Source organism: Equus quagga, chromosome 6, assembly GCF_021613505.1.
Source record: "Equus quagga isolate Etosha38 chromosome 6, UCLA_HA_Equagga_1.0, whole genome shotgun sequence".
NCBI classification, from domain to species: domain Eukaryota; kingdom Metazoa; phylum Chordata; class Mammalia; order Perissodactyla; family Equidae; genus Equus; species Equus quagga.
In genome coordinates this window covers 88,102,576-88,127,300 of record NC_060272.1, presented here as the reverse complement: position 1 = coordinate 88,127,300, position 24,725 = coordinate 88,102,576, and the positions used below count along the sequence as shown (strand labels likewise).

Below are 24,725 nucleotides of genomic sequence, written 5' to 3'. Positions count from 1 at the left end.
AGTTTTGCTTATTTTTCTTTCTCACTTAGCATGAAGATCTCTTTCTGCTCAAATAAAAGATGAGGTTCAATCCAACTTATTTAACACACCTACACACTTTATTTTTTTCTGTTTCTTTGTTGATGGCACTTGGGTTGTTTCCAACTTCTGATCCTGACAGTAGTACGGTGAATATTCTTGTATATATCTCCTTAGGTGCCTGTGTGAGACTTTCTCTCAGGTGAGTACTTAGAAAGGGAATTGCTTGACTATAAAGCATACTGATTTATAATTTTCCAAGATACCAGCAAATTGCTCTTCAAAGTGATTGTACCAATTTATACTCCCTCCACCAATGTAAGAGAAATCCCCACATCCTTAGAAATGCCTTCTATTGTCAGGCTTTAAACATTTTGTCCAGCTAGTGGGAGAGGAATGGTATGTCCTTGTTTTAATTTACATTTCAGATTCTTTGTGGGGTAAGCAGCTTTTCATATATTTCTCGACCATGGAGGACTCGCCTCTGAACTGTCTGTTATTAACTTTACTGGCTTCCATTCTAACCCTGTGATTCCTCAGTTAATGGGAGCTAAGGAGAGTTTCCCATGGGGTAGGTTTCATGAGCGCTCTATCGCCAGCAGCTATATTGTGGGCATCTCTGCAGATGGTAGCTTATAAAGCAGAATTCTTGGCTTCTAGAGAGGCACGTACTGACCTTTTAATCCAGCTCTTCTGTTGGTTTTTCCATTTTGACCAGGAGAAAACTTCATTATTTTATCCAGGAATTCCTGCCTCCACAATGGAAGGATATTCTCTAGTGACCGTTTTTTGTAATTTCACATGGTTCTTTTGATGGTTTTCTGTAAAATCTCCTGTCTGGTCTTAGATCCAAGAACAGTTATGCTCTGCTTAATGTCTGACTTATTTTCATCTCACGAATGCTATAAATTTACCGCCGACTGAATGGATACCCCTTTCCTTCTTTTCTTGGGCGTGGTGACTAGAAAGCTTAGATTCAAGCTCATGGCCCTTTCCTAACAGGTGTATGCATTTTAAACCTAATTCTTAGCCCTGCAGTATCTCTGTTCTTGCTTTTCTTTATTCTGTGCCTTCCAGTTTTGTTTATGTTAGCTCACTGTATTTTATTGAATACAACTTAGGAGTTTATAAATTAAAAATTTGATGAAAATGAAATAGAAATAAAATAAAGGGCATAGATAACTAAAAGGAAAGTTAAAGATAAATGCTTTGTGCCACAGACGTTGGTTAAGTCCCTATTGAGTGTCAGGCCCCTGCCTTAAGCATGGAGGACGCAGTGACGATCCAAGAAGGAGTGTTGAAGAATGCTCAGATGATATCAGGATGGTGACAGCCACCATGCCAGCTCAGCTGTAGGGAGTAGACAGACTTCTCTGGAAGTCCTGGCTGTGACCCCAAAGGAAATCTTGCCCACATTATCTACCTTTTTTGCTGCAGTTGCCTGAACAAAAGCGTTAAAATTCAGGGTTCTCTGGAAGGCAGCTCTTTCTGGGAGATAATTTAGAAGGAGGTCACTGTGGTCTCTATGGAAAATGTTAGTGGAATGAAAATCTTGGAAAAATGTTTCCAAAATGTGATAATTTTGAAACGTTCTATAAAAACTCTGAATGTTGAAAATTGTTGTTTGAGCGTTAGATTGGAGTCTTAGCATGTTTTCTTCTGTGTGTGGGAGGACAGAAGGGGATGAATCCTTGCACAGCTGTGAAGCGCGAGGCCCTGGGTATCGGGGAGAACCAAGACCTTTGAGCAGAAGATATACTGCTGTCTTGGAGGTTGCTTTTGTTGTGTAACAGGAGACAATGTTTATGTGGCTCCTTTTAAAATTATTTCTCTTTGGTGTAATTTTGTTCCCTCAGAGCATTTACTAAATTTATTTCTAAAATTTATCTTCTAGAAATGGGTGCCCCAACTCTTACCATATGTGATATCTTTTTTATCTTGTTTTGGATTGCGTAGAAGGGACCTATAGGTGCTGTACCTTCTGCCCCATTGGTTACTATAATTTTTATTTTAACTCTTCTTGGTAATAGAAAGGCTGCATATTTGTTTTGTGTCATAATTGGAATGTTATGTGTCTTAAATTTTTTGAAAATCCCACTACCACAACTTTCTATAGTGCCTTTGGAACTGCTGCCCATCCATCCGTCAATCCATTTGTCCATTCATCTGTCCTTCATCCTTTGAATTCCTACCTTGTGCAAGGTACTTTGCTAGATGCTGTGGTGCACATTAAGAAGAATAAAACAGGATCCAGCTGTTGTGTCTTCAAAGAGGGTGTGATGTAAGAAAAGTGAGTGGACAGGTGCTCAGATGACTAGCACAAGGAGAGTCCATGGTGGTAGTTTTAATAGCTTTGTGTTGTATTGCTAGGGATTTTATTGATTGCAAGTGACAGAAATTCAGATCGAATTTCTGTTCGTGACATCGTCTTCAGAGATGGCTGAATCCAAAGGCTCAAGTGGCATTTTCAGGGTTCTGCCTCTCTTTAATCTCTCAGCTCTCTTTCCTTCTGTGTGCTGACTTCTTTCTCGGACAGTCTCTTTACTGTGGCAGAAAAATTTCCCATGGAAACCCCAGGCCTGTGTAATATTTCAGCTATGGTCCCAGAGAAAGAGAGAGACACTCTCTGTCCCAGCAATAATCTATTTAATTTCAGGGAAGATTCTCATTGGTTTAGTTGAGGTCATATGCACATCTCTAAGCCAGGCATCATGGCCAAGGGGAAGGGATTCTCTGTCCAGCTAGAGTCACCATTTTATTCCTATATTTGAGGGTTTTCAGAGAAGATGAAGCTTCGTTTCTATACAGAGTGCACTGGGGCCACACGGAGTTTGTGAAATGTGCTTCCTGAAAGGAAAAATTGGTGTTATTAATGACAAAGGCAGAAAGAGGAGATGCTGGCCTCAGAAAAGAGAGAGTGGGGAGGAAGGGAGGGATGGAGGCTGGGAGAGAGAGAAAGGGGGAGGGGAATCTGCTTCAGTCATTTCTGAGGTAAAAGGAGGGAGTGACTGCTGCTGCTGGAATGTGAGGAAGGATGTGATTTTTCTTGCATGGTGATGCTGGCATCCCTATGGCTGTCACCGTAAGGGTGAAATGCCTTTGAGAGTTAGTGGATGCATTTCCAGTTATTTTCACCTCTCTACACAGGGGATACCTTAAAAGAGTTGGCAAGCTGAACTTGTTAGTTGAAAGAGTGATAGAAGATTAAGAAAAAATGAAACCTGGTGAACCTGTCATTGACCATGAAACCTGATCAATCATGACTTCTTTTCAATCACACTCAGTTTTGCTCCCCTTGCTGTATTTGAAAAAAATGGTGGGGCTAGGGTGGGTGGGGGGGGGATCGCCTTGAGCACCCTGGTGAGGTTGCATGGAAGCTGTCCGTTCTCTCATGCATTGCCTACCTTCTGAGTCACTGGTTTTCACTCTCTGCTTTTTTGCAGTTACATTGCAAATCAGAAAAGGCTAGAAATCATCAACGAAGATGATGTTGAAGCTTACGTGGGACTGAAAAACCTGTGAGTGCTCAGGACTGATGTATCTTACCGCAGAGCTTTTGCCTACGCTCTGTCATAGTCAGAGGGTCCTTCATTGGTTAATTCTAACATACATGCAATTATGTGTTTTCATAGGACAATTGTGGATTCTGGATTAAAATTTGTGGCTCATAAAGCGTTTCTGAAAAACACCAACTTACAGCACATGTAAGTAAAGATTGATTCTTTTGTTTCCAAGGGCCCAATTTATTCAATAATTTTTTCCTCTGTTTTTCTTCTTTTCCAACTCTAAACCTCCTTTTTGAAAGTTAGTATAGCTGTGATAATAGCTTAGAAGCATTAGCTTTTATTTTGTTTGATTTCTGAATAGCTTCAGAGGGGTACTTAGAACAGCCTGTTTATTCCCTTTCATGAATTTCTGGGCCATTTCCATCTTGGACAGAGCAATAGGCCAACAGTAAGGAGTCTGATGTGAAAACTGTGTCTTGGTACAGCGTCCCTGATTCTTTTCCTTGGAATCATGACATGTTCCCTGGAAGACATCAAACTGGTGGAGCTGAAAGAAGCTGACTTGGCCTTGGCCTTTTTACGGAACTAAAAATTACTAATGCTTTTCCCCCCACAATGGGTCCTCTTTGGAACCTTCGTTTTCCCAAAGCTATCTGTCATGATTGATAAAAGTGGAGAAAAATCAATCGTAGGATATGCCAAAGGTCAGACAATTATTAACAACAGCACGTTTCCCCTAAAGTCATGTTGATGCTCTGTCGACTGAAGCCAAATGGAAATATGGACAGTGGGAGCTCTCAGATTGTTTGCTGCTAAATTCTGTTAGATGATAGTGTCTAGTCAATATGGTGTGGACTTCCTGAGAGGTTTCTTCATTAAACAGAGGATTACCCACCCCTAAGCTCAGATTGATGTTCCCATGCCCCGAATTTTCAGTGGGAGCTTCTGTTGAAGGAATGTTGTCAGCATTCATTGGCTCTTTTGTGCTTTGCAAATTCTCTGCGACAATACTTATATGTTTCATAGACTACAGTGTACCTATAAGACTCTTACCTGAATTATCTCACTTGATTTTTCTGTCACTTGACAGGGAAGATCTTCTTGATTCCCGTTTCATAGATGTAAAGACAGACAGAGAGGGGCTGGCCCCATGGCCGAGTGGTTGAGTTCACGCGCTTTGCTTGGGCGGCCCAGGGTTTCGCCAGTTTGGATCCTGGGCGCAGACACCACGCTGCTCATCAGGCCACATTGAAGCGGTGTCCCACATGCCACAACTAGAAGGACCCATAACTAAAATATACAACTATGTACTTGGGGGATTTGGGGAGAAAAAGCAGGAGAAAAAAAAAAAAGACAGAGGAAGTTCTAGGACTTGCGCAGGTCCACAGATCGAAAGTGGCAGGATTGTGACTCCAGGGCCCACTCCTAGCCATATTCCTACAATAAGAGTACAGGAAAGAAAACTTGTGTCATCCATGTAATTTGAGAACCAGCCCTTCTTGTCACATTTGTCCTCTTTGTTTTCTTGTGGAGAACAGTTCCTCAACTGATTGCCATGCCAGTGATAAAAGACGTCACTCTCTTAGAGCAGATTGCCTGGACACGTTATGAAGATTTGTTGATATTATGAAAGACCTTAATTTCATAAAGCCGGTATCGTGACTTCCTATTTTATAGGTGACATTAATGATGAAGTCAATTTAAAAATAAAGTCGGTAGAATTAAGATATAAAACATACGGCAAAAACGTGATGAAACTCCAAGGAACTCTATAAACACATTTCATTTCAGTGCTTTTTGGCATCCTCTCTGTGGTTGGTTTGCCTGCACAAATCTGATGTCTGCGTAGGCCTTGATAGCATAAACAAGAGAGAAGTTGGATAGAAGAAAAAGGCAAAAGGCTCCAATGCAGTCACTTAACTGTAACTAATGACCTCAGTGGTTAAGTTCTGGAATTTTCATTACAGCTGACTTTCGACCCGAATTACTCAACAATCACATCTTACTGGCTATTTTACCATTTCATTTCCCCTAGGGCTATGTTGTGTTCAATGGGCGATAGTTAATTATAGTTTTATTAACAGAATTAGTTATTACTTTACTATACCTCTTATATTTTCCCTACTTTCCTTGTTGCATGCTATTTATATGAATACCGAAGCCACCTAGTGTGTTTTTTCAGGGTGATGTATGGTAGAATAATTTTAATGGCATTCTTTGTCCAGCACACAACTTATATAAAGCCAACTCCCTGTGTCCCAAAGAGGTGTCATTTGAAAACTGGCAACCAAAGAGATGGGCAGGTCTTCTCTAGTTTCTTTAAAAGGTGGTGGTGAGGAAGCCCATTGGTCAAACTGCAAAAACTCTATTGATATTTGCGGCTCGATGAAATCATAGGACAGAAAGAAGTCAGGCCAGGATTCACACAGTTGTGAAGAAGTCATAAAGTGTCTGTAAGCTTCATATAGCCACCTGATGAAAGAGGTTCCTAATCGCCAAGATATGAAATTAAATGAAGTAGCTGGCTTTTGAGAATGGCAGGGAGGAGGGAATCAAGGCAAGTGTCTGCCTTTCCAGACCTTAGTCCCAACCTCTGCTGTGACTGAGGGCAGCGGCGCTGGCTTGTTGTCCCTGACCTCCCCCTTGTGAAGTGCATTCCTACCTCGTGTACCAGCACAGTGGGTGCCGGGGGCTGGAAAAGGGATGTGTATCAGAAGCTGTTTCTCTCCGCCCCTGGGATGCGCTGATCATCTCTGGGAGTTTCCCTGCAGTGTTCACATGTGCGCAAGAGCCGTCTATTCACGGCGGGCCTTAAGGACATTCAAGTCAGATCCTGTCTCTTCCTTACCCTGGGCATATTTAGCATCACATGGTGACTGTCCAAAACCCCTATGACTGCTCACTGAGTTGATTTCTTGGTGCCTTTAATTCCTGCGCGGCCCCTGAGAACCCAGGGGCTGGGAGAAAAGCCAATATCTGTGTTTCCTAGGGGCTTTGCCGAGGTGCTCATTAGCTCCTTTCAAAGTTCTATAATCAAACAGAGGACTGTTGATTTGTTTCCTCCCCTCCTCCTCCTTTGTGACTTTTGGCCCCAATAATAAGTATGGTTCATAAAACTCACCTTGTTCCTTGGTGCGTAACCACACTCTGGGCCACACTGCTCCCAGACTGCCTTTGCTCGCTGGCCGAGAACCTTGACACCAAGTATCCTCTTTCTCTGACTCCGCTCTCCTCATTCTTCTTGGGAGGAAGAGTAGGGTTTTTTTTCCTTCAGAAGGATGAGGATTTCTGATGACGATGAAAACATTTGTGCCTCCAAGACTGAGGCGAAGACAGGCAGATTGACTTTTCAATGTATTGTACTCCAGTGGAAACCATTCTTAATTCACATTCCAAAAGAAAGATTTATGTGGGCACATTTCACAACTTCCCAGGGGATTATTTTTTCATGTGGGTGAGCACTTTATACTCAGTGTGAAGAGAAAAGATGCACGCATAGAAGGCAGAGAGTGCCCTGGAGTAGGTAGGGGTAGATGAGTGGAAATCTCAGTATAGAATTAAGTGGAGAGTGGACACACACGCTCTTGAATTATGAGATGCTGAGGTGGCATTTTCTTCACTGGTCAATTGACTAGCCTTAGCTCATGCACTAGGCCCTGGGTATGAGCCCTCTCTGAAGGTGACTGGTCAGACATCCCAGGATACTTCCACCGATGATTTCAGTGATTTCATTGGGCTGACACAGTAGACTTGCCTCGGGGTGGGGGTGGCAAGATTGCTGTCACCCTCGGATCGCCCGTTCTTTTCTGGCTCTCGGCCCATCACTCGCTTTCCCAAGTAGGGAACAGACACTGAAAGGCTCCTGGCGATTTGTTGAGAGCTTGGCTGTTTTTGGAAAAGATGATGTTTGTTTTGCATTCATGTTACTTATTGCACACATGTCTAGAGGCCCAAGCTTTGGACACTTCTTAAATAAATTCAACTGGTAAACAAGTTCAGAGGGCAAGTCAGCTGCCAGGATTATGGCTCAGAATTTCCCAACTTGAGGTCTCATGGTGCTGATCTTTGGAAACTGGAACTTCCATCCTTGAATAAAACAACATATTCAGAACACGTCAGTAAATTCAGTATTATTTTTCCATTCACAAATAGGACATCTTTTCCTTGTTTGGCTTGTCCGAGTCTTAAAATAATACGTTGCTAAAATAGTTCAAGATAAAATCTCACATATTCCTTATTATCTGATTTTGCTGTTGTTGTTATCATCATGGAATTATCTAGTTATTTAGAAGTCATATATAAACAATTTCAGCAGAGTTTATCAATCGCTAGGTATCTTCTTTCCTATAAGGACATGTTAAATTCAGTTAATCTTCAGAGTTATTTGTGTCATGTGATTTCAAAATAGTCATACTATTCTTTAGTTTTAAAGCATCTTTTTTCCCTAATGAGTTTATGGTTTTTAATTTAATTTAATCCTTCTATTAATTGTTCGAAAAGTCAGAGAGCTCTAGGAGGTATGTAACTCAGCTCTGAATCAGCATACAAAAAATAAGCTTTTGGGTAAAAAAGAGATTAAAAATAGACATTACAGGGGCTGGCCCCATGGCATAGTGGTTAAGTTTGCGTTTTCTGCTTCAGTGACCTGGGGTTCACAAGTTTGGATCCTGGGCATGGACCTACACACAGCTCATCAAGTCATGCTGTGGCAGCATCCCACATACAAAACAGAGGAAGATTGGCACAGATGTTACCAGCTTCCTCAGTGACAATCTTCCTCAAACAAAAAGAGGAAGACTGGCAACAGATGTTAGCTCAGGGCCAATCTTCCTCACCAAAAGAAAAAAAAAATTACGCTTCCCTCTTCTCTCCCATAAACAAGAATTATAGGAGAGGCAGGAAAAACTAAGCTATCACTCTAGGTAAAAGAAAGAGATTTGGGGCCTAAGTAAGGCATATACTGTGATCAAATAAAATTATACTTTGAAAAAAGAAAATCTCTTTTTGAATGCTTTATTCCTGAAATGTAACATTTTAAATTCATATTTAACATTTTTGATTCCTTTCAGCAATTTTACCAGAAATAAACTGACGAGTTTGTCCAGGAAACATTTCCGTCACCTTGACTTGTCTGAGCTGTAAGTAACGATTATATGTGACATTTGGGGAAGAAATTTCACAGGAAAGGGTAATTAAATATTTTTTTAAATGAATGATGCTGCAAATCTATTTTTATATCAAAATTCTTGAAAAATGATTTCTCAAGTTTTGGCCACTTGTTCTTTTACTTCCTCGTGAAGATATGATTCGGTGGTAAAAAATAGAAATCTCAATGATAATACAACACTTATGTGAGTTTAAATGTTATTTTTACATAGATGTTTTGTTTTCTAATGGAGGGAAAGGGGAGAAAGACGGGGGCTTTGTTCAAATGGCGACAGATCTCGTAGAAGCTCCTTCGCCCTGTTATGTCCAGGCCCGAGTGGAAGGCAGACCCGTACTCGGGGAGGGAGTGGCGATGGGCAGTGCGCCCCAGCTTGTATCGGCCACCCCAGCGCTGGCCTAGTGAACCCTGGAGGAGAGGTGGTCCTTCTCGTCTCGCCTGTCTGTGTGAGGTTTTCTTCTAGGTCTGCCACTGCACTCGATCTTTATCCTTACGCCCTAATTTCCTCTGCTGTAAAATGATAGGAGAAATATTGAACTATGTTCATGACTAATAGCCAGCATTTCCAAGTGGGCTCGATTCTTTGTATTATCGCCATGGAGCAAATATGATCTGTTGCCATTCCTTTGGGAAACATACCCAAAGAACCCGAAGGCAGAGTCTCTGTAGGGTGGAGGGGGCCCAGATGGACAAGGCCTTTGAATACCAGGCAATGGCTTTGCTTAAACTGTATGTTGCCCGAGTTGTGGGGTCCACCCCTCTTCACAAGGAAGTTGTGCCAATCAGAAGATGCCCCTAGTGGAGAGACAAGAAGTTACTAGGTAGTCGTGAGTATTATGTGGTGAAAGTCTTGGGAATTGGCAATTATTTGGAATCAACTGACTCATGGAGTTGAGGCGCTAGCTTTCTAACACAAGAATGGGCACGAAAACCTTCAGGAAGTGGTATGGAACAGAATAAGCGGTTCTGTAAACATTTGGAGCGTCACTGCAGAAAATTTTCATGATTAAATATTAGAGTTCTGATTTCAAATTCACATCTCAATACTCCCCCTGCTGCATGTTTAGTCAACTCACTCAGCAAATGTTAATTGTGTGCCTATTACAACTCAAACTAACGTCGCACTAGGCCGTGGGGATATAAGGAGTTTCCGTGTTCCAGGATTCTGCTATCCAGGGGGAGAGGTAGAAGCCTAAACACTTAAGCGTATGTGGTGCAGAAGGAGTCTGCACACTGAGCCAGAGGAAGGAGCCAGCTGTCTGCCAGTGTTGTGTGGTCACTGAACATTGCTATATTTATGATTAAAGATCTCTTTGCTTCTTTGTCACTTATGTGGATTCAATCCTACCTTCCTTTTAGAAAGACTTTAGTTTTTCACGTGCTCGGAATGCCAGGAAACATCTTGGATGAATGGGGTTTAAACATTGTGGATCTCTTCCACATTATATTCCATATCCAGTAGCATCAAATCCTATTTTGGTGTTGGAGGCCATCAAGCAGACACAAATTAAATGTCTTCCATGACCACATTTTCCTCGAAGAAACTCCCAGAAAACTCTCCTGAGATTCGAAGAACCCGACCAGAAAACCACAGGAGTAAATAATGTTGCAAAGCCCTGGTCCTGTCCTCATGGAAATCTTAAGTATTGTGGTTAATGCCAGGCAGAGCCTATGTAACGATTTTAAATGGCCTCATTTAAAGACTCATTACCATAAATGGAAGTCATCTTAAATAGGCCACTGAGTATTATAAATAAGCATTTAAAGATTTTTTTTCTTGTGGTTTTTATTTTCCTCTTGACTACTTCCTCTTTCACCAGTTGCAGGCCGCAGGAGTCCAGGCCACACAGCTGAATGGTGGCTTTCTCTTTGCAGACCCTCCCACAGTGGGCTGAGAGACTTAATCTGGAGCTCAGCTACCCTTGCTCTCAGAAACCCTGTGCTTGTTGTGTGTGTGTGCGCACGTGTGGGTGTGTATGCAGGAAATCTAAGAGCTCCCTTGCAGGTTCTCCCTCTCACATTCGCTCCAGCTTTCTTGCATCACTCAAATTGAACTGCGGTCGCATAATGCAGAGGCTGACAGTCCTGCCCTCTTGGCTCTCACGCTTTAGTCTTAGCATTTATTTACAGTCTCATTTTAAGTGAAGATGAAATCGCTGTGTCGCCCGCTGAAGTCTGAGCTTATTTAATGATAACGCTTCAATCTCTAGCCTGGTCAGCATTCCTGAAAACTTACTGTTGACATCTTTGCTTAAGATCTTCTTAATAACTATACAATAACTGTGATAAATTTGTTATGGCGCCTTACTTTTCCCCATCTTACGAGACATCCTGTTGGTCCTATGTTACGGCTGTTTTTGTTCCTATCTTGTTTCCCCTGTTATTCTGGAAAGTCCTACATCACTCTTTAGCCTCTACAGTGGTGTTTGCACGCAACAGAAGCTCAGTGCGTATTAGATAAAAGAATGAATAATAAGTACTGTTGTGCTTTAAAGGTGGGTACAATCTCCCAAGATTGCTGGCTAGGAAGAATGCGTCATGTTGCAGAGCTTCCTAAACACTAGTGTAGTTAAAACTAAAAGATCGAAGCCTGATTGGGTTTCATTTTTGTTCCATGTAGGATCCTGGTGGGCAATCCATTTACATGCTCCTGTGACATTATGTGGATCAAGACTCTCCAGGAGACTAAATCCAGTCCAGAAACTCAGGATTTGTACTGCCTAAATGAAAGCAGCAAGAATATTCCCCTGGCAAACCTGCAGATACCCAATTGTGGTAATTTACTTTTAAATCAATGAGTTCTAGTTACTATTAATTGCTCTAATTGCTTTGGTGTGGTGGAGACTCTGGGGAGATTACCACTACCCAGATTTTACGTAGTATGCTCTTGACGTCTCAAGTGAGTTGGGCAACATTTGTGTGCAGTGTGGAGAAGTCAACTGGGAGCAACGTTGCTGAATATTCTTTGCAAGTAGAATATTATTTCTGAATGGATGACTTGAAAGTGCATAGAGAAAAAAGTACACTGTTTATTCCTTTCTTCCTTTGTTCATTTGTTTGTACCATCATCCATCCATCCATCCATCCACCATCCAAAAAAATATCTGCTAAGAGTGTAGTACTTCACTGGCCACATATATACTTACTTGGCACTCAGGCCTTGTACAGGGAAGAATCTCAGGAGGATGAAGTGTCCTGGCAGCACAAGAACATACAGTTGGATCCAGCACATGGCCTTAAACTTGTCTTGCTGCCAGATGTCTGTGTCTCTTGATGGGGCACCAGAAACCTGCCGTCCCACGTGATTTTCCCGGTGCCTGGGTTTACAATCTCCTCTTCTACTCCTGTCCTCCACTCCTTCCCTCAGTATCTGCACCTCCAGAATTTAAAGGGGCACCACGTGATAAACTCACAGCTCTCTGTGAGTGCCAGTGTGTTTACAAGAAAGGAAAATCCAAGTGTCGTGCTTAGGATTTACTGCTGAGGGCTTCTGTGACATACCCCTGCAATACCCACATGAGCATGTTAGTCCTCTGTTGAAATTTTAATCAGTTAGTCAACCAGTTAATCAGTTCGAAATTATATTTGATCTTCCGGCTGGTGACACAGCAGAAAGCCATGTAGCCCCTGATTCTTGTCCACAAGGAACCTCTATATTAACCATAAACATCTGATTCTTTGTTTTCAGAAGACCCTCTTGTTCAGGGTCAATTTTTATTTAAGGAAAATATAGCTTCTGCTCACTTTTAGTAAGAATGGAATAAAAGAAAAGATAAGTGTTTGTCTCTTACCCAGAAGGGGCTTAGAAACCAGCACGTACCCTCCCCACAGATTTTCTGCCTTTGGCTTCCTAATGGGGGAATCAGGCCTTGTTCCCTTGCCAACTTCCCTCAGCTGTCTTTGCTAGCCAGCACTTAAAAAAAACTTTTAATATCTATCTTTTCCTGATTGATAAGCAGCTCACTGTTCTCTGTTCTGCTATAAATTTGCACTGCTGAGAGAAATTGCCTAGAGGGACAAGAAATTCTGTGTTGACTCACCTGGCCTCTTGGCCAGCTCCTGAGTCCCTGTGGCTGTTGTGACCACATTGGCTCAGCGACCACTGAGAGGAAAAAAGAGACAGCATCTGACTCCTGTTCTGATTTCACAAACAGCCTCTTAATAGACGTCTGTTTTGCCCTTGCCTGAAACCAATTCATCTTTTTTTTTTTGTTTTTATTTTTGGCCATGCTGTCTTGACAGCATTTCAGTAACGCACCCACCTAATGTGTTGTTGATAGTTCTTTGTGACTCTGGTGGGGGAAGTGGAGGAGGGAACGGGTCCTAATTTTTCCTGATCAATTCGTCAATTTTCGATAATCGCTATTTGTTTCCTACAAATTAGTCAGTGAATTGTGTGTAGGAGAGAGAGACTTTGAATCCATGGTCCAAGGGCGGGGGGTTGATTGCTTAGGGCTGGGTAGCTACCTTCGTGGTAACATTCACAATTAATTTCAATGTCAATGATGCTTTTCAAAAGGCAGCGTTATAAAAGGTGAATTGATAGACTTATTTTTCTGCCACTTTCATATTCTTAAACTGTTTTGTTATTTTTATGTTAATTTTTGTTTGCTTTCCAAGTGCTTTTTACTTATTCATAATTGTACAAATAATGCTGATACTTTTTGTTGTAAAAATAACTTTCTATGTTGCACTTAAAGCTTGTCTTTTTCTTACTTATGACGAGCTCAGGTCAGTAATCGTAGATCTCTCGTGTTCTTTTTAATCTTTGTACGGTATTCATGGTAGCGTATATCTTAATTCCTCTAAATCTTCCATATTGACAGGCATTTAGCTTATTTCCATTTTTCATTGCTACAAAAATGTTTCAACGTGTCCTCATATGTGCTCTTTGTGCCTGTGTACAGAGGCAGAGCCTTTTCTAGAGCACACAGCAGGAAGCAGACTTTTTGGTTTATATGATTTGCATATTAAAAAGTGGTTATCCCAATCTATTGTCGCTCCAGCAAAGCATCCCTGGATGTTAGCAAACTTCCTATTTGTTATCTTTCTAAAAAATGGTATGTCATTGCTTTTTAGTTTGCATTTTCCTGATTCCTACTGAGTATCTTCTATATTTTTTGGACACTGTGTTTATTCTTCAGTGAATTAGATAGTTACATCCTTTGTCTATTTTTCTATAGTGTTAGCTTCCTTTTCTTTCCTTTTCTTCCATTGATATGTTCTTTGTTTTATTTTTTCTTAATGGTTTGAAAGTTATGAATTAAGTTCATTTTGTAAATAAATAATGCTCAAATATTTACCACACATATTTAAATATATTTTCTGTATCTAGAGATAACCCCCAATAAGACAAGAAAAGATAATTTTACTTTCCTTTACTTTCTCCTCCCATCTCTCAGACCGTTATTGCCTGAGATTTTATTTTTAGGTTATGACTTGATTTTTTTGAAGATTTACGATTTGTTTGTATATCATTGACTTTTGCATCCTATTACTTCCTCGTGGAGTGGTTTTTCTGTTTGCTGGAGTATATCCTCTGATATTTCTTTCAGAGAAATTAAAAAAATAAAACCTGCAAGTTCTTCCTGGTGAAAAATCAGCCTGTATTTTTTCTTCTCGATGGAACTGGCTGAGAATAAAATTCTAGACCAAAATTACTTTCTCTGAGAACTTTGCAGATATCGTACCCTGTTCTCCTTGGGGTGGATTTGCTGGTGAGAAGCCCGAGGGCAGCCTGATGCTCATTTCTTGATGGGTAACCTATGCTTTTCTTTTCCTTCCAGAAGCTTTTAAGATTTTCTCCTATTGATGTTACTGTTAAATTTTACCCACTGTAACCAGGGTGTGTGTTCTGAAAAATTTATCCTGGTTGACATGTAATGTACTCTTGTAACGTGAGTGTTCACATCTTCAGTTCTGGAAGAATTTTCTAACTTATTGAGATGGGTGTTTGCCCTCCCGGCTCCGCCCTCCATGCCTCTCAACCTTCTGGAGACTTTCCGTCTGATGGTCCTTTTCTGCTGCATTCTGGGAGAATTGGTTTACTCACTACTTTGCCCTTCAGCTATTTCTCCAGCTACTGAGTTTTTCCCTTCCAAAAATCAATTTTTAATTTCCACAGACTCTGTGATTTTTTTTATGAGTGAAATGCCTTTTTCCATGTTGGGGTTCTGAATATCTCTAGGGTGTCACCAGCACCTAGTGCAGCTGTTTTCCCCTGTCAAGTTCCCACACTTGTTGCTTCTCCCCCCAGGGAGCTGCAGCTGTTGTTGGATGGATGTTGTGCCCAACACAGGAAGGCAGAAGTGGGACAAGGCCTGCTTTGGTCATTTGCTTTTCTTTTCTCTCTCTCTCTTTTTTTTTTTTTGGTGAGGAAGATTGGCCCTGAGCTAACATCTGTTGCCAATCTTCCTCTTTTTGCTTGAGGAAGATTGTTGTTGAGCTGACATCTGTGCCCATCTTCCTCTATTTTATGTGGGATGCGGCCACAGCATGGCTTGATGAGCAGTGTGTAGGTCCACACCCAGAATTCGAAGCTGTGAACCTTGGGCCACCAAAGTGGAACCCACAAACTTAACCACTACACCACGATGCCAGCCCATCTAGTTGTTTTCCTAACCAGTGGCCCTGTGGCTTGGCCTGGGTGGGCTCCCCTCTGCCCTGAGTCTGCCCCTTCAGTGCTGGGTCAGCCTAGAGCCTCCCTGTTTTGTGCAGCACAAACTTCCTTGTCTATTTGAGGCGATGCTGTTTCTCTTTAATCCCATTTCCCCTTTCTCTTGTTCAGGGGTTCCTCCTGGTTTCTTATCAACCAACAATATGCCTTCTTGTTTTCCAACATGGTTCTGGATTTTTTTAAGTTTACATAATTTCTAGAGACTTGAGATGAGAGGGAGAGACTTCCATTTGGGGCTTAGGCATATTTTAATTTTCTTTATGATGGTTTCTCAACTTTGGTTCTTTACAGAGTAGTTATGGGCCGGCCCCGTGGCCGAGTGGTTGCTTCCACCTCCATGGCCCAGGGTTTCACTGGTTCAGATCCTGGGTGAGGACATGGCACCGCTCATTAAGCCATGCTGAGGTGGCGTCCCACATAGCAGAATTAGAAGGACCTGCAACTAGAATATACAACTATGTACTGGGGTGCTTTGGGGAGAAGAAGAAAAAAAAACGAAAAAGAAAAGGAAGATTGGCAACAGATGTTAGCTTAGGGTCAATCTTTAAAAAGAAAAGAAAAGAATTTCCCTCCTTTTAAAAAAACAAAAAGGACAAGTTAGACAGATTGAGCAATAAATTATATTAACTTTTTGGATTTAAATTGTGTCTCTGAACTTCCATGTTGAAGAATCAGATAATATGCTAATATCTTCAAGTTCAATGTCTTGTTTAAAACATGGATTCATGGTCAGTTGGCTTTTCATTCAGGTCTCACTCTTTGCAAGCCTTTAAAACATACCTGTTGTATTTAATTAAGTCACAGATTCCTGAAGTTTGTCCTAATTCCACTTGTTTTGGGATGAAACTTGTTAGCTAACTCTGAGAGTAACTCATGAGAGCGTAGTCTGGTGTGGTTCATCATTGTAAACCAGCAATTTGCCAACAACTTTGGCTACTGCATTTAGCTTGCAACTGGTAATATTTTAATTTCAATAAAAAGGATCTATTGGGATTTCATTGCTTCATGTAGGCATTATATGGTGAACAAGTTGCCTACATTTTATCAGCAAATATGCACACTCTGTAGTGCCTCATGCCTGCCTTGAGCATAACAGGCATTTGGTTACTGTTTGCTGAATTGATTAATTAATAAATCCATGAACCATATTATATTAATGATCACATTAGACCAGATTTTTAATATAACAGTGTGGATATTTCAGTTAAGCAAACATAACTCAAACATTTATATTATTCTAGCCAAATTATTCCATATTTTAGCATTCTGTAGTTCCCTTTGAAATTTCTGTCATCATTGCATTTTGAAAGAATCTCGTTTTTGTTTAGCTATTAAGTGAGCTTGGCGGCGGGACTAGGAAATGTAAGTACACTGTTCGTGTTAGCAGCACAGTCAACATGCCTCACAATATTTCTCTAACAGTCCCTCCTGCCGTGAATTACTGTAAATTTATTCACGCTGTGAAACATGTTGTGTCTGTTTCGCCACAAGGTCCTTTTCAACCTTAGAAAACTTTTATTAATTGTGAGGCAACAAAACATACTTATGCAAAATTTCCACATTAATGGGGAAAACAAAGGGGTGCTCCGAGCCGTGGTTCTTAAGACAGAAACTGAATGACACAAGTGCTAAGGAAGAAAGGGTATTTTTGCCAGTCCGTGCTGGTTTCTCATTCCATATAATACTGTCCCCACCGCTTCTTTTAGTGTTTTTCAACGAAATTATTTATCACATAGTATATTCTAAATTTTTGTACTCAATTCCTCTACACTTGGTTGGGCTTAGCAGTTAGTTTGTGCTGTAAACCTCTGAATCATTTCCTTTGGCTGAATGGGATTATTAAAGAACAGTGTACTTTACAGTTTAAATTTTTTATACTATAATTATGATTTAAATCTCTGGAAGAGAGTTTCTTCAGGAAGTGTTATTAGGGGATGAAATGTTCTGTTCTAAGTAGATGACGAGTATATTTCAGAAAGGCACTCTTCCTCCGGGTCATATAAAGCAATCCCTCAAACCGCTTTCCTAGTAATTATTACCATAGCACGTGCTGGTCCCGCAGTGAACAGAAGGTGGTAACTCAGCTGATGGTTGAAGGACTGTGTGATTACTTGATAAAACACCCTTAACGGTGCCATGCTTTGAAATCAGTCCTGCCTTAGCTTTCTTTGTTATTTATAATGAAATTTCAAATTTTCCATTTTTCTAACCTTCAAACTTTTAAGTGTTGAGACTCCTTCAGACACACCAACAAAATACTGTCCATGTTGAGGTCAGTTCACGGTGTCTGGGAGACAGTTATTACTATTCCTTGAGGTAAACTTATGTTAATGATTTATTTTTAAGACTTACTTTTGGTTTCCACCATAGTTTGTAGTACTCATGACAGTTTATCATATCTCTACATACTCCTTTTGTTTTAAACCAGGAAAATAAAATTCTACTTTGTTAGCATTCACAGAATAAAAAGAAATGCTATATTGATACTCTATGTGGAAGTTAGATTGGTATAAAACATTATTTTCTTAGCATCTTAGCTGATTGATTTTTTTTCCTGAAAAACATAAACAAAGTCTAGTTTACTGCTTTGCTTTACTTTTATTAGAGATCTGGTTTTATCTACTAAAATAAAGCAAGCCACACAGTGACCATTGTTTTTCTTTATCTTTTTAGAATGGCAAAGACAGCTGTTTCTTCTAACCTGTTGGCCGCTGTTTAAATTCTTGTGTTTAGAAGTTCGTGGTTGCTGTCACTGTCGCGACACGGCTCACACGAGCATAGAAGCACAATTTCCAATTTGAGCTTGGAAAGTCACTTTGCTAATTTTCTGTCATTTTTGCAAGTGGGTGTAAAGCAACCACTTCTAAATAGGTCAGGCTCATTCTGGCTTCATTCCTGGAAATGAAATATATATGTTTAGGATACAAAGAAATTGGAAGATATGCCAAGAAGATAGAAAGTGAGAGGAGAGAGGACAGAGAGCAGACAAAAATCATAATTTACTTGAATATTTTTATACATGTGGGGAGATGACCCAACAGGAAATGAACAGTGCTCTGGTTCCCTAAAACAAGACAGGAAAGCACATGATCCAGACTTACAGGTGGATATTGAAAGATAAAGCCGAAACTTGATCCATCTTATTTATTGCAAAGCTGAGTTAATAATCCAAAATGATTAGAGGTTAGTTTTCCTCAATTGTTGAAAAGTGAGAACCTGCATACTTTGAATTAGTGATTGAAGGGCCTAGTCAATATAGTCAGCTCTAAAGAAGTGTGCACTAATGGATGGGAGCAGAAAACCCAATAAAGCTGGCTGCCAATCAACATATTGGTTAAGGCCATGGACAGATGGATATGGGTCAGGGCCAGCTCCCACTCATTAGCTGTGTACTGTGATACTCAATAAGATTTAATTTTTAATTGGAAATATGGATACTAATGACACCTACCTCCTAGAGTTTTTAGAAGGATGAAAAGATAATATAGAAATTATTTAAGATGAAGTCTAGTACATATTAAGTGTCAATAGATATTAGCTACTAATGTTATTAACAACACCAATATGAATATTTAGCTTTAAATATATTTTACATCTGAATTTAAATATGTGTATATTTTCTATTTTGTCAAATTACTTCAAACAAAAATCACAAAGCCACAAGAAGATATCACAACTCAAAGAAATGGTATGTAGTCAAATAAGCTTGGGGAACATAAAATCAATGGAAGTTAAATGGTTCCTTTATAGTAGAACTTCTAGAGCTTTCGGTGTTGGTAATGTGCATTGGGAACAGCCAGAGTTACAGAATTTCTTGTAGGGTGGGTTTTTGTTTTACTTCTTGAATTTTTTTTTTCCCCTACCGTAGAGCATCTCAAGGAATTAGAGTTCCACAGAACACACTTTGGGGAAAGTTTGGTGGACAGATGATTGCTCAGGCCCCTGTCATCAGCTTTAAGAATATCAGTTGAAGAAACAAAAGGCTAGTGAATAATTGTCCAACGCTAGTTGTCTAAACCCTTGCTACTCGAAGTATGGTCTGTGGAACAGGGAGTTTGTTACAAGCGTAGACTCTTAGGCCCCAACCCAGACCTACTGGAAAATAGGAAACATTTTTAACAAGATCTGCTGGTGATTCATATGCATATTAAAGTTTGGGAAGCGCTGGTCTAAAGAAAGTCAGCCTTTTCACTGGATGGTTGGTGATTTTCTGCTGAGATCTACAGGCTGGTGTGTCCTTCCTGAACACATCCAGGCCAAGGGACGTTGGCATGAGGGTGTCTGCTGGGCAGCTGGTCATCTCTTATCTCCAGTGAGGTTTCTCAGAGTCAAGGAGGACGGCTCTGAGGCTGAAATCAGGAGCCCGTTACAGTAGTGCTAGAAGCTCTTGGAAGCATTGCTGAGCTTTGCTCTGTACTTGTGCCGATTTCAAATCTTATTAAGCCAGGAAGTAGTGCCTGGCAAATGGTTTATCCTGCCTTGGCTATTCATGCTTCCCAATTCATTTTTATTGTGCTAATTAAACCTCAAGTGATATTTCAAGTACAGATTGTTTTTTCCATTATTGAATCTTTGGCCAGCATATTAATGCTGTAGAATTAACGTGAGTCAGATGCTTACTCATTTGTGGAAGACTTTACATTTCAAAGATCTAGACTTGGCCAATTTTGCACAGATTCCTTTGGAAACTGCTATGACAGGGTGATACAATTTCTCTATAAATAAAGGAGACTTGCTCTTCTCTCACAAATAGACACGTAATTATTTTTTAAATGAACTAAATTCCTAGATCATGAATATGTATTGGTATTTATTATGGTCTGTGATAAAATGGATATATGCGGTCTGAGGAGGTAGTGTGTGTAGCAGTGAAGACCCTGAGCTTTGGGTTCAAATCCCAGGACTACAGGTACTTGGGGAAGTTTGGAAGATGTATTTTCCTTTTCCAAAATTCATATTCTTCATTAGTTGAAAGAGGGAAAAATACTTAACTTCAAAATTGGTTGTAAGGATTAAATAAAACAATAAAGTACTAGGCAAGAGTGTCTGGGTCAGTGAATGCCCAATAAGTGCTATTACTATTACTGTAATTAAGCAGCTATTTTTAGAATTGTTAGTCATATAAGCTTGGGCTTGAAGAAAAAAAAAACTACATTAGATTTCATAGGGGAAATTAAGACTATGGCATAGCAGTCTCTACTGAGCATTTTTTATTTTAACCTTTTTCTGCTCAGAATTTCCAAATTATTAGATATGTTTATAAAAGGTAGCAAATTCATCCTGTAGGTTTGTACTTGAGGTGACAAGAGGGATGTCTCCAGGCTCCATTGGTGGAGTCTGGCAGAGGAAGGAGTCATATCTTAAAAGTAAGCACCATGGTAGGCATTGGCCCCGTGGTCCCTCCGGAATCAGCAGATAAATCTATAAGTAAAAGAAAATGGGAGAGGAGTCGACGAGCACACAGAGTTGCGAACTGGAGAAGAGAAGGATGAGTAGCAATTAACTCAAAGGCTGAGCGTGCTGGCTAGCAAGTTGTCAAGGGGACAGGGCAAGGGGAAAGTGGGTTTATATTGCCGAACTACCACAAGGCTCAGGAGGTGAGAGTACAGGTAACATCAAATACAGGAGATGTGTTGAAAGTCTGTTAAGAAGCAGTTGATCCCATTTTCATTCCATACATCCCAAGTGACTCTGTCCTTCTAAGCAGAAAACTGGAGGTTTATTCTCAAGAGAAGATAAAGCAAAAGTCATGAGACACTCCAGACAGAGTTGAGGCTGTGAGAACCATAAGAAAATGATAGGTTTATATACCAAATATTGATATTTCCAGGCTTCTTCCTCTTCCAAGCAGGACACTTGAAGAACATTACCTGAATAATTTGACCAGTCTCTTCCCCAAAATGATTTAATAATACTGAGATCAGGGGATACCTTGTAAGGACGCCAATAATATTGCCCTACAACAAAGCTGACAGTTAATAAATACACAGTGCTTCATTCTCATGGATGTGTGAATGGCCAAGGATCACCAACTGTTTGAGAAAAGCTTATGATATGGAAGACAAACCAAAACAACCAAAGAGAAAGAAAAAAAAATGGTTACAAGAAACAAAGATGATATAGAGAGAAGAAAAATGCAAAAGAATGATCATTAATATCTCATAGAGATCAGAAGAGATATTGCACCCATGAAAGAAATATAGGGTGCTATAAAAAATAAAAGACCATTCAGGAACAAACAAATAAGCTTGGAAACTAAGAATATGACAGAGGAATTCAAACCTTAAAAGAAGATTTGAAAGGTGAATCAGAGGAAATCTCCCTATAAATAGAGCAAATAGACAAAAAAGATGGAAAATAGGAGAGAAAAGATTAAAAAACTTGATGAGATATCCAGAAAGTCCCACATCCATATAACAGGGGCCCTAAGTGGTATAAAAGCATTGCAAAATAGTTGAATTGGCATTATTTGTTTGTTTTTCTTTCTTAGTGGTACATATCATGGTGCTGCATCTTGTAGTTAATGCTGTCTTAAATTTGATAAAATGATGACTATTACATACAATGGTTCCACCGTCAATAGGGTTTATATATTCATAATAAACTTTATATCTACATCTAGACAACATAACTTCATAGAATATGGAAAGACATGAAGACAGAGCATGTTGAGTGTGGCTTGGGCAAGCGGGGAGGGCTAGCCTGTGTGAATGTCACCCTAGTCCTCATCTCATGATGGAAGGTCAGTAGATAATGTTAGAACATAAAAATCAAGAAATAGCAATATAAGCATGATCTTTAGTGATATAGAGACCAATACTCAAAAAAGAAGTTAAAAGAGATGAAATGAGTGCCTCTGGAGAATAGGAAATAGTGCCACACGGGTGAAGTGAGACTACTGTTTTTCATACATTAGTTTGAATATTTTTCATAACAAGTTTTGTAGGTTTATAGACTCTTGAAACTATGTGACTATCCATTTTGATTTAAAAGAAAAACAAAATTAACAATATATTTATAAAAAGTCACCTAGATCATACCACTGACTTCAAGGAGATTTTTCATTAAGTAGCCACCTTTCTTATATCTTGCCTCAACATACTTTTTAATAAATTGAAAAGTTTAATTGACACAGAAGTTGTCACCAAATATTAGAACGGGAAGACATTAGAGCTAGATCTTCCAACTGAACAGCTTAATTCTATAGAGAAGAAAATACATTGAGAGAGGAGAAATGACTCACCGAAGGCAACATAGTACCAGCTGGGTTTAGGGTCTAGGGCTCCTGACTCCGGAGCCAGTGCTCATTCCTCTTAACTGTGCTGCCTCTGCATCAGTCATATATGTTTCATAGTCTTGTGTATCTCAGAGTATTAGGGGCCTTTTTGAAACTCTGTGAAAGACATAACATTGCTCTCTATTGGATGCTGACAGGAAGGAAGTGTTCTGATGAGGCCAAATCAGCCACTGAAAGCCAGATCTTGTTGGGAAGTCCTCTATCAATGTTGGGAATACCATGAGACATGTGCTGTATAAATCTTGTTCCAGTCTGGTTTTAGTAATAAAGAATAATGGCTTTGTCTGTTAAGGACTGTGTCGTAAGAGCAGGGTTTATGGATAGTATTGTGAAGATGGTGGATCAGACACCACTATGTGGGTGGGTTAATTGCAATTTAACAGCTCTTGAAGATAGACTGCCTTTTCTGACCTCTGGGTTACTCCGGAGTTAATGATGTGTCATAGTTCCGTGGGACACGGCTGTCCTGGTAAATGCAGTCCTAAGCAGAGTTCCTGGTACCAAGCGAGACACTGGCTTCACTGGCAGAACCTGACATATCTTTCTACCCTCTGAGACCTGCCTTCATGTGAAAAATATTATGAGTCCCCTGCAGTTTAAAGCAGCGTAAAGACCCAGTAGGTGTGAGAGTTTAACAAAGTGATAGCAGCATCAATTAAAAGAAAGCTAGCTTTTGAAATGTAGAAGTAGAAAAATGATGCTCTTCTCAAATATTAAAAAAATGTTTATGAGGTTCACAATTTCATCTAACAAATACTTTCTCAGGGTTTTTCCAAAAAAATAACTTTTCATTGGAATAAGGATCTACGTAACTCTTTTCATTATATCATCAATAGGATCACCAATTTTCCCCATGATATTTAACTGTGATTTATATAGCTTTGAAACGTTAGAATGCTGTGACAATACAAGCTTCATGTCTTTGAAAAAGGCTTTGAAACTACATTTTCTTCCATAGTCTGACTTTGACTTCTTCAAATTCTAGGTCTGATAATGGGTTAGATTTATGAGTTACTTAATGAACAAAATGGATTTATGCAAACATGTAGATCCTTCTCATCCTTTGTCCTTGACTATAAAACGTGGTGGGGAGGAGATGGGGAGTTAAGATGGTCTTCAAATACCATGCCAATTTATGTGCAAAAAAATAGATTGGTAACTGTAGAACAGAAAAAGAGGTGGAAGAGAGTTCTATAAATGTGTTTTTTTAAATAAAAAGTTTTTCTGCAGTATTTTCAAGAAATGTGCAAAACTAATTTTCAGATCTTATTACTGCCTATTTTGGGTTAACGTTAAATCTGTAAAACGTATCAACCTGGCACTTTTTCAGATCAACATAAATCAGTCTCAGAAAGTAAATAGCTATTGATTTTAAAGCATAAAGTGTTCAATTTATTGCTCGTATTCTGATCATGCATTTCACTGTCTGTATGTGTCTCCATTGACTTTTCTTGTTCCACAGGTTTGCCATCAGCAAATCTGGCTGCACCTAACCTCACTGTGGAGGAAGGAAAGTCTGTCACATTATCTTGCAGTGTCGCAGGCGACCCAGTTCCGAATTTGTACTGGGATGTTGGTAATCTGGTCTCCAAACATATGGTAAGGCTGTGTTTGCCTCTGAGTTCCTAGAGGGACGAGACTGTGTCAGAACTTGAGATGGTGTTAACCTAGTGATGATCATTTAATATTTTATAGGGCCACAGAGAGAAATTTATGATGAGCTTTCGATGTATATTTATTTTCAATTTATTCTTAATTAATAAAGACTAACATTTTAGTTATGATACCCAATACATTGGAGAGTCTCTATGTCCCTAGAGCACTTTTTGTGTCATCGTGAGCAAGGTGAGTGACTCTCCTTGAGGTCTTTTCCCTTGGAGGAAGGTGGGTAGGAATGCAAGGATTACGTCAACTTCACACATTAAGCAACTGAAATCTAGAGAAATAGAATCACTTGTGATTTCCTCGTTTTTCCTGAGCCCGATTAGGCCAAATCCTTTCCTAAAGTTATGGATCATTTTCTCTAGTTAGGTAAAGAAACCCCAAATCTTGTTACTTTGAGAT

General features: G+C 39.8%; 1 protein-coding gene across 1 annotated transcript in view; it reads left to right on the top strand.

Moving 5' to 3' along the window:
- The window catches only part of NTRK2 (neurotrophic receptor tyrosine kinase 2), a 343,863-nt gene that overhangs the window by 27,501 nt on the left and 291,637 nt on the right, over positions 1–24,725 (top strand). Inside the window, exons 5-9 of the mRNA XM_046664639.1 lie at positions 3,462–3,536; positions 3,651–3,722; positions 8,594–8,662; positions 11,309–11,463; positions 24,124–24,260. Coding sequence (XP_046520595.1) covers positions 3,462–3,536; positions 3,651–3,722; positions 8,594–8,662; positions 11,309–11,463; positions 24,124–24,260 — 508 coding nt within the window. The remainder of the gene's footprint in view (positions 1–3,461; positions 3,537–3,650; positions 3,723–8,593; positions 8,663–11,308; positions 11,464–24,123; positions 24,261–24,725) is intronic.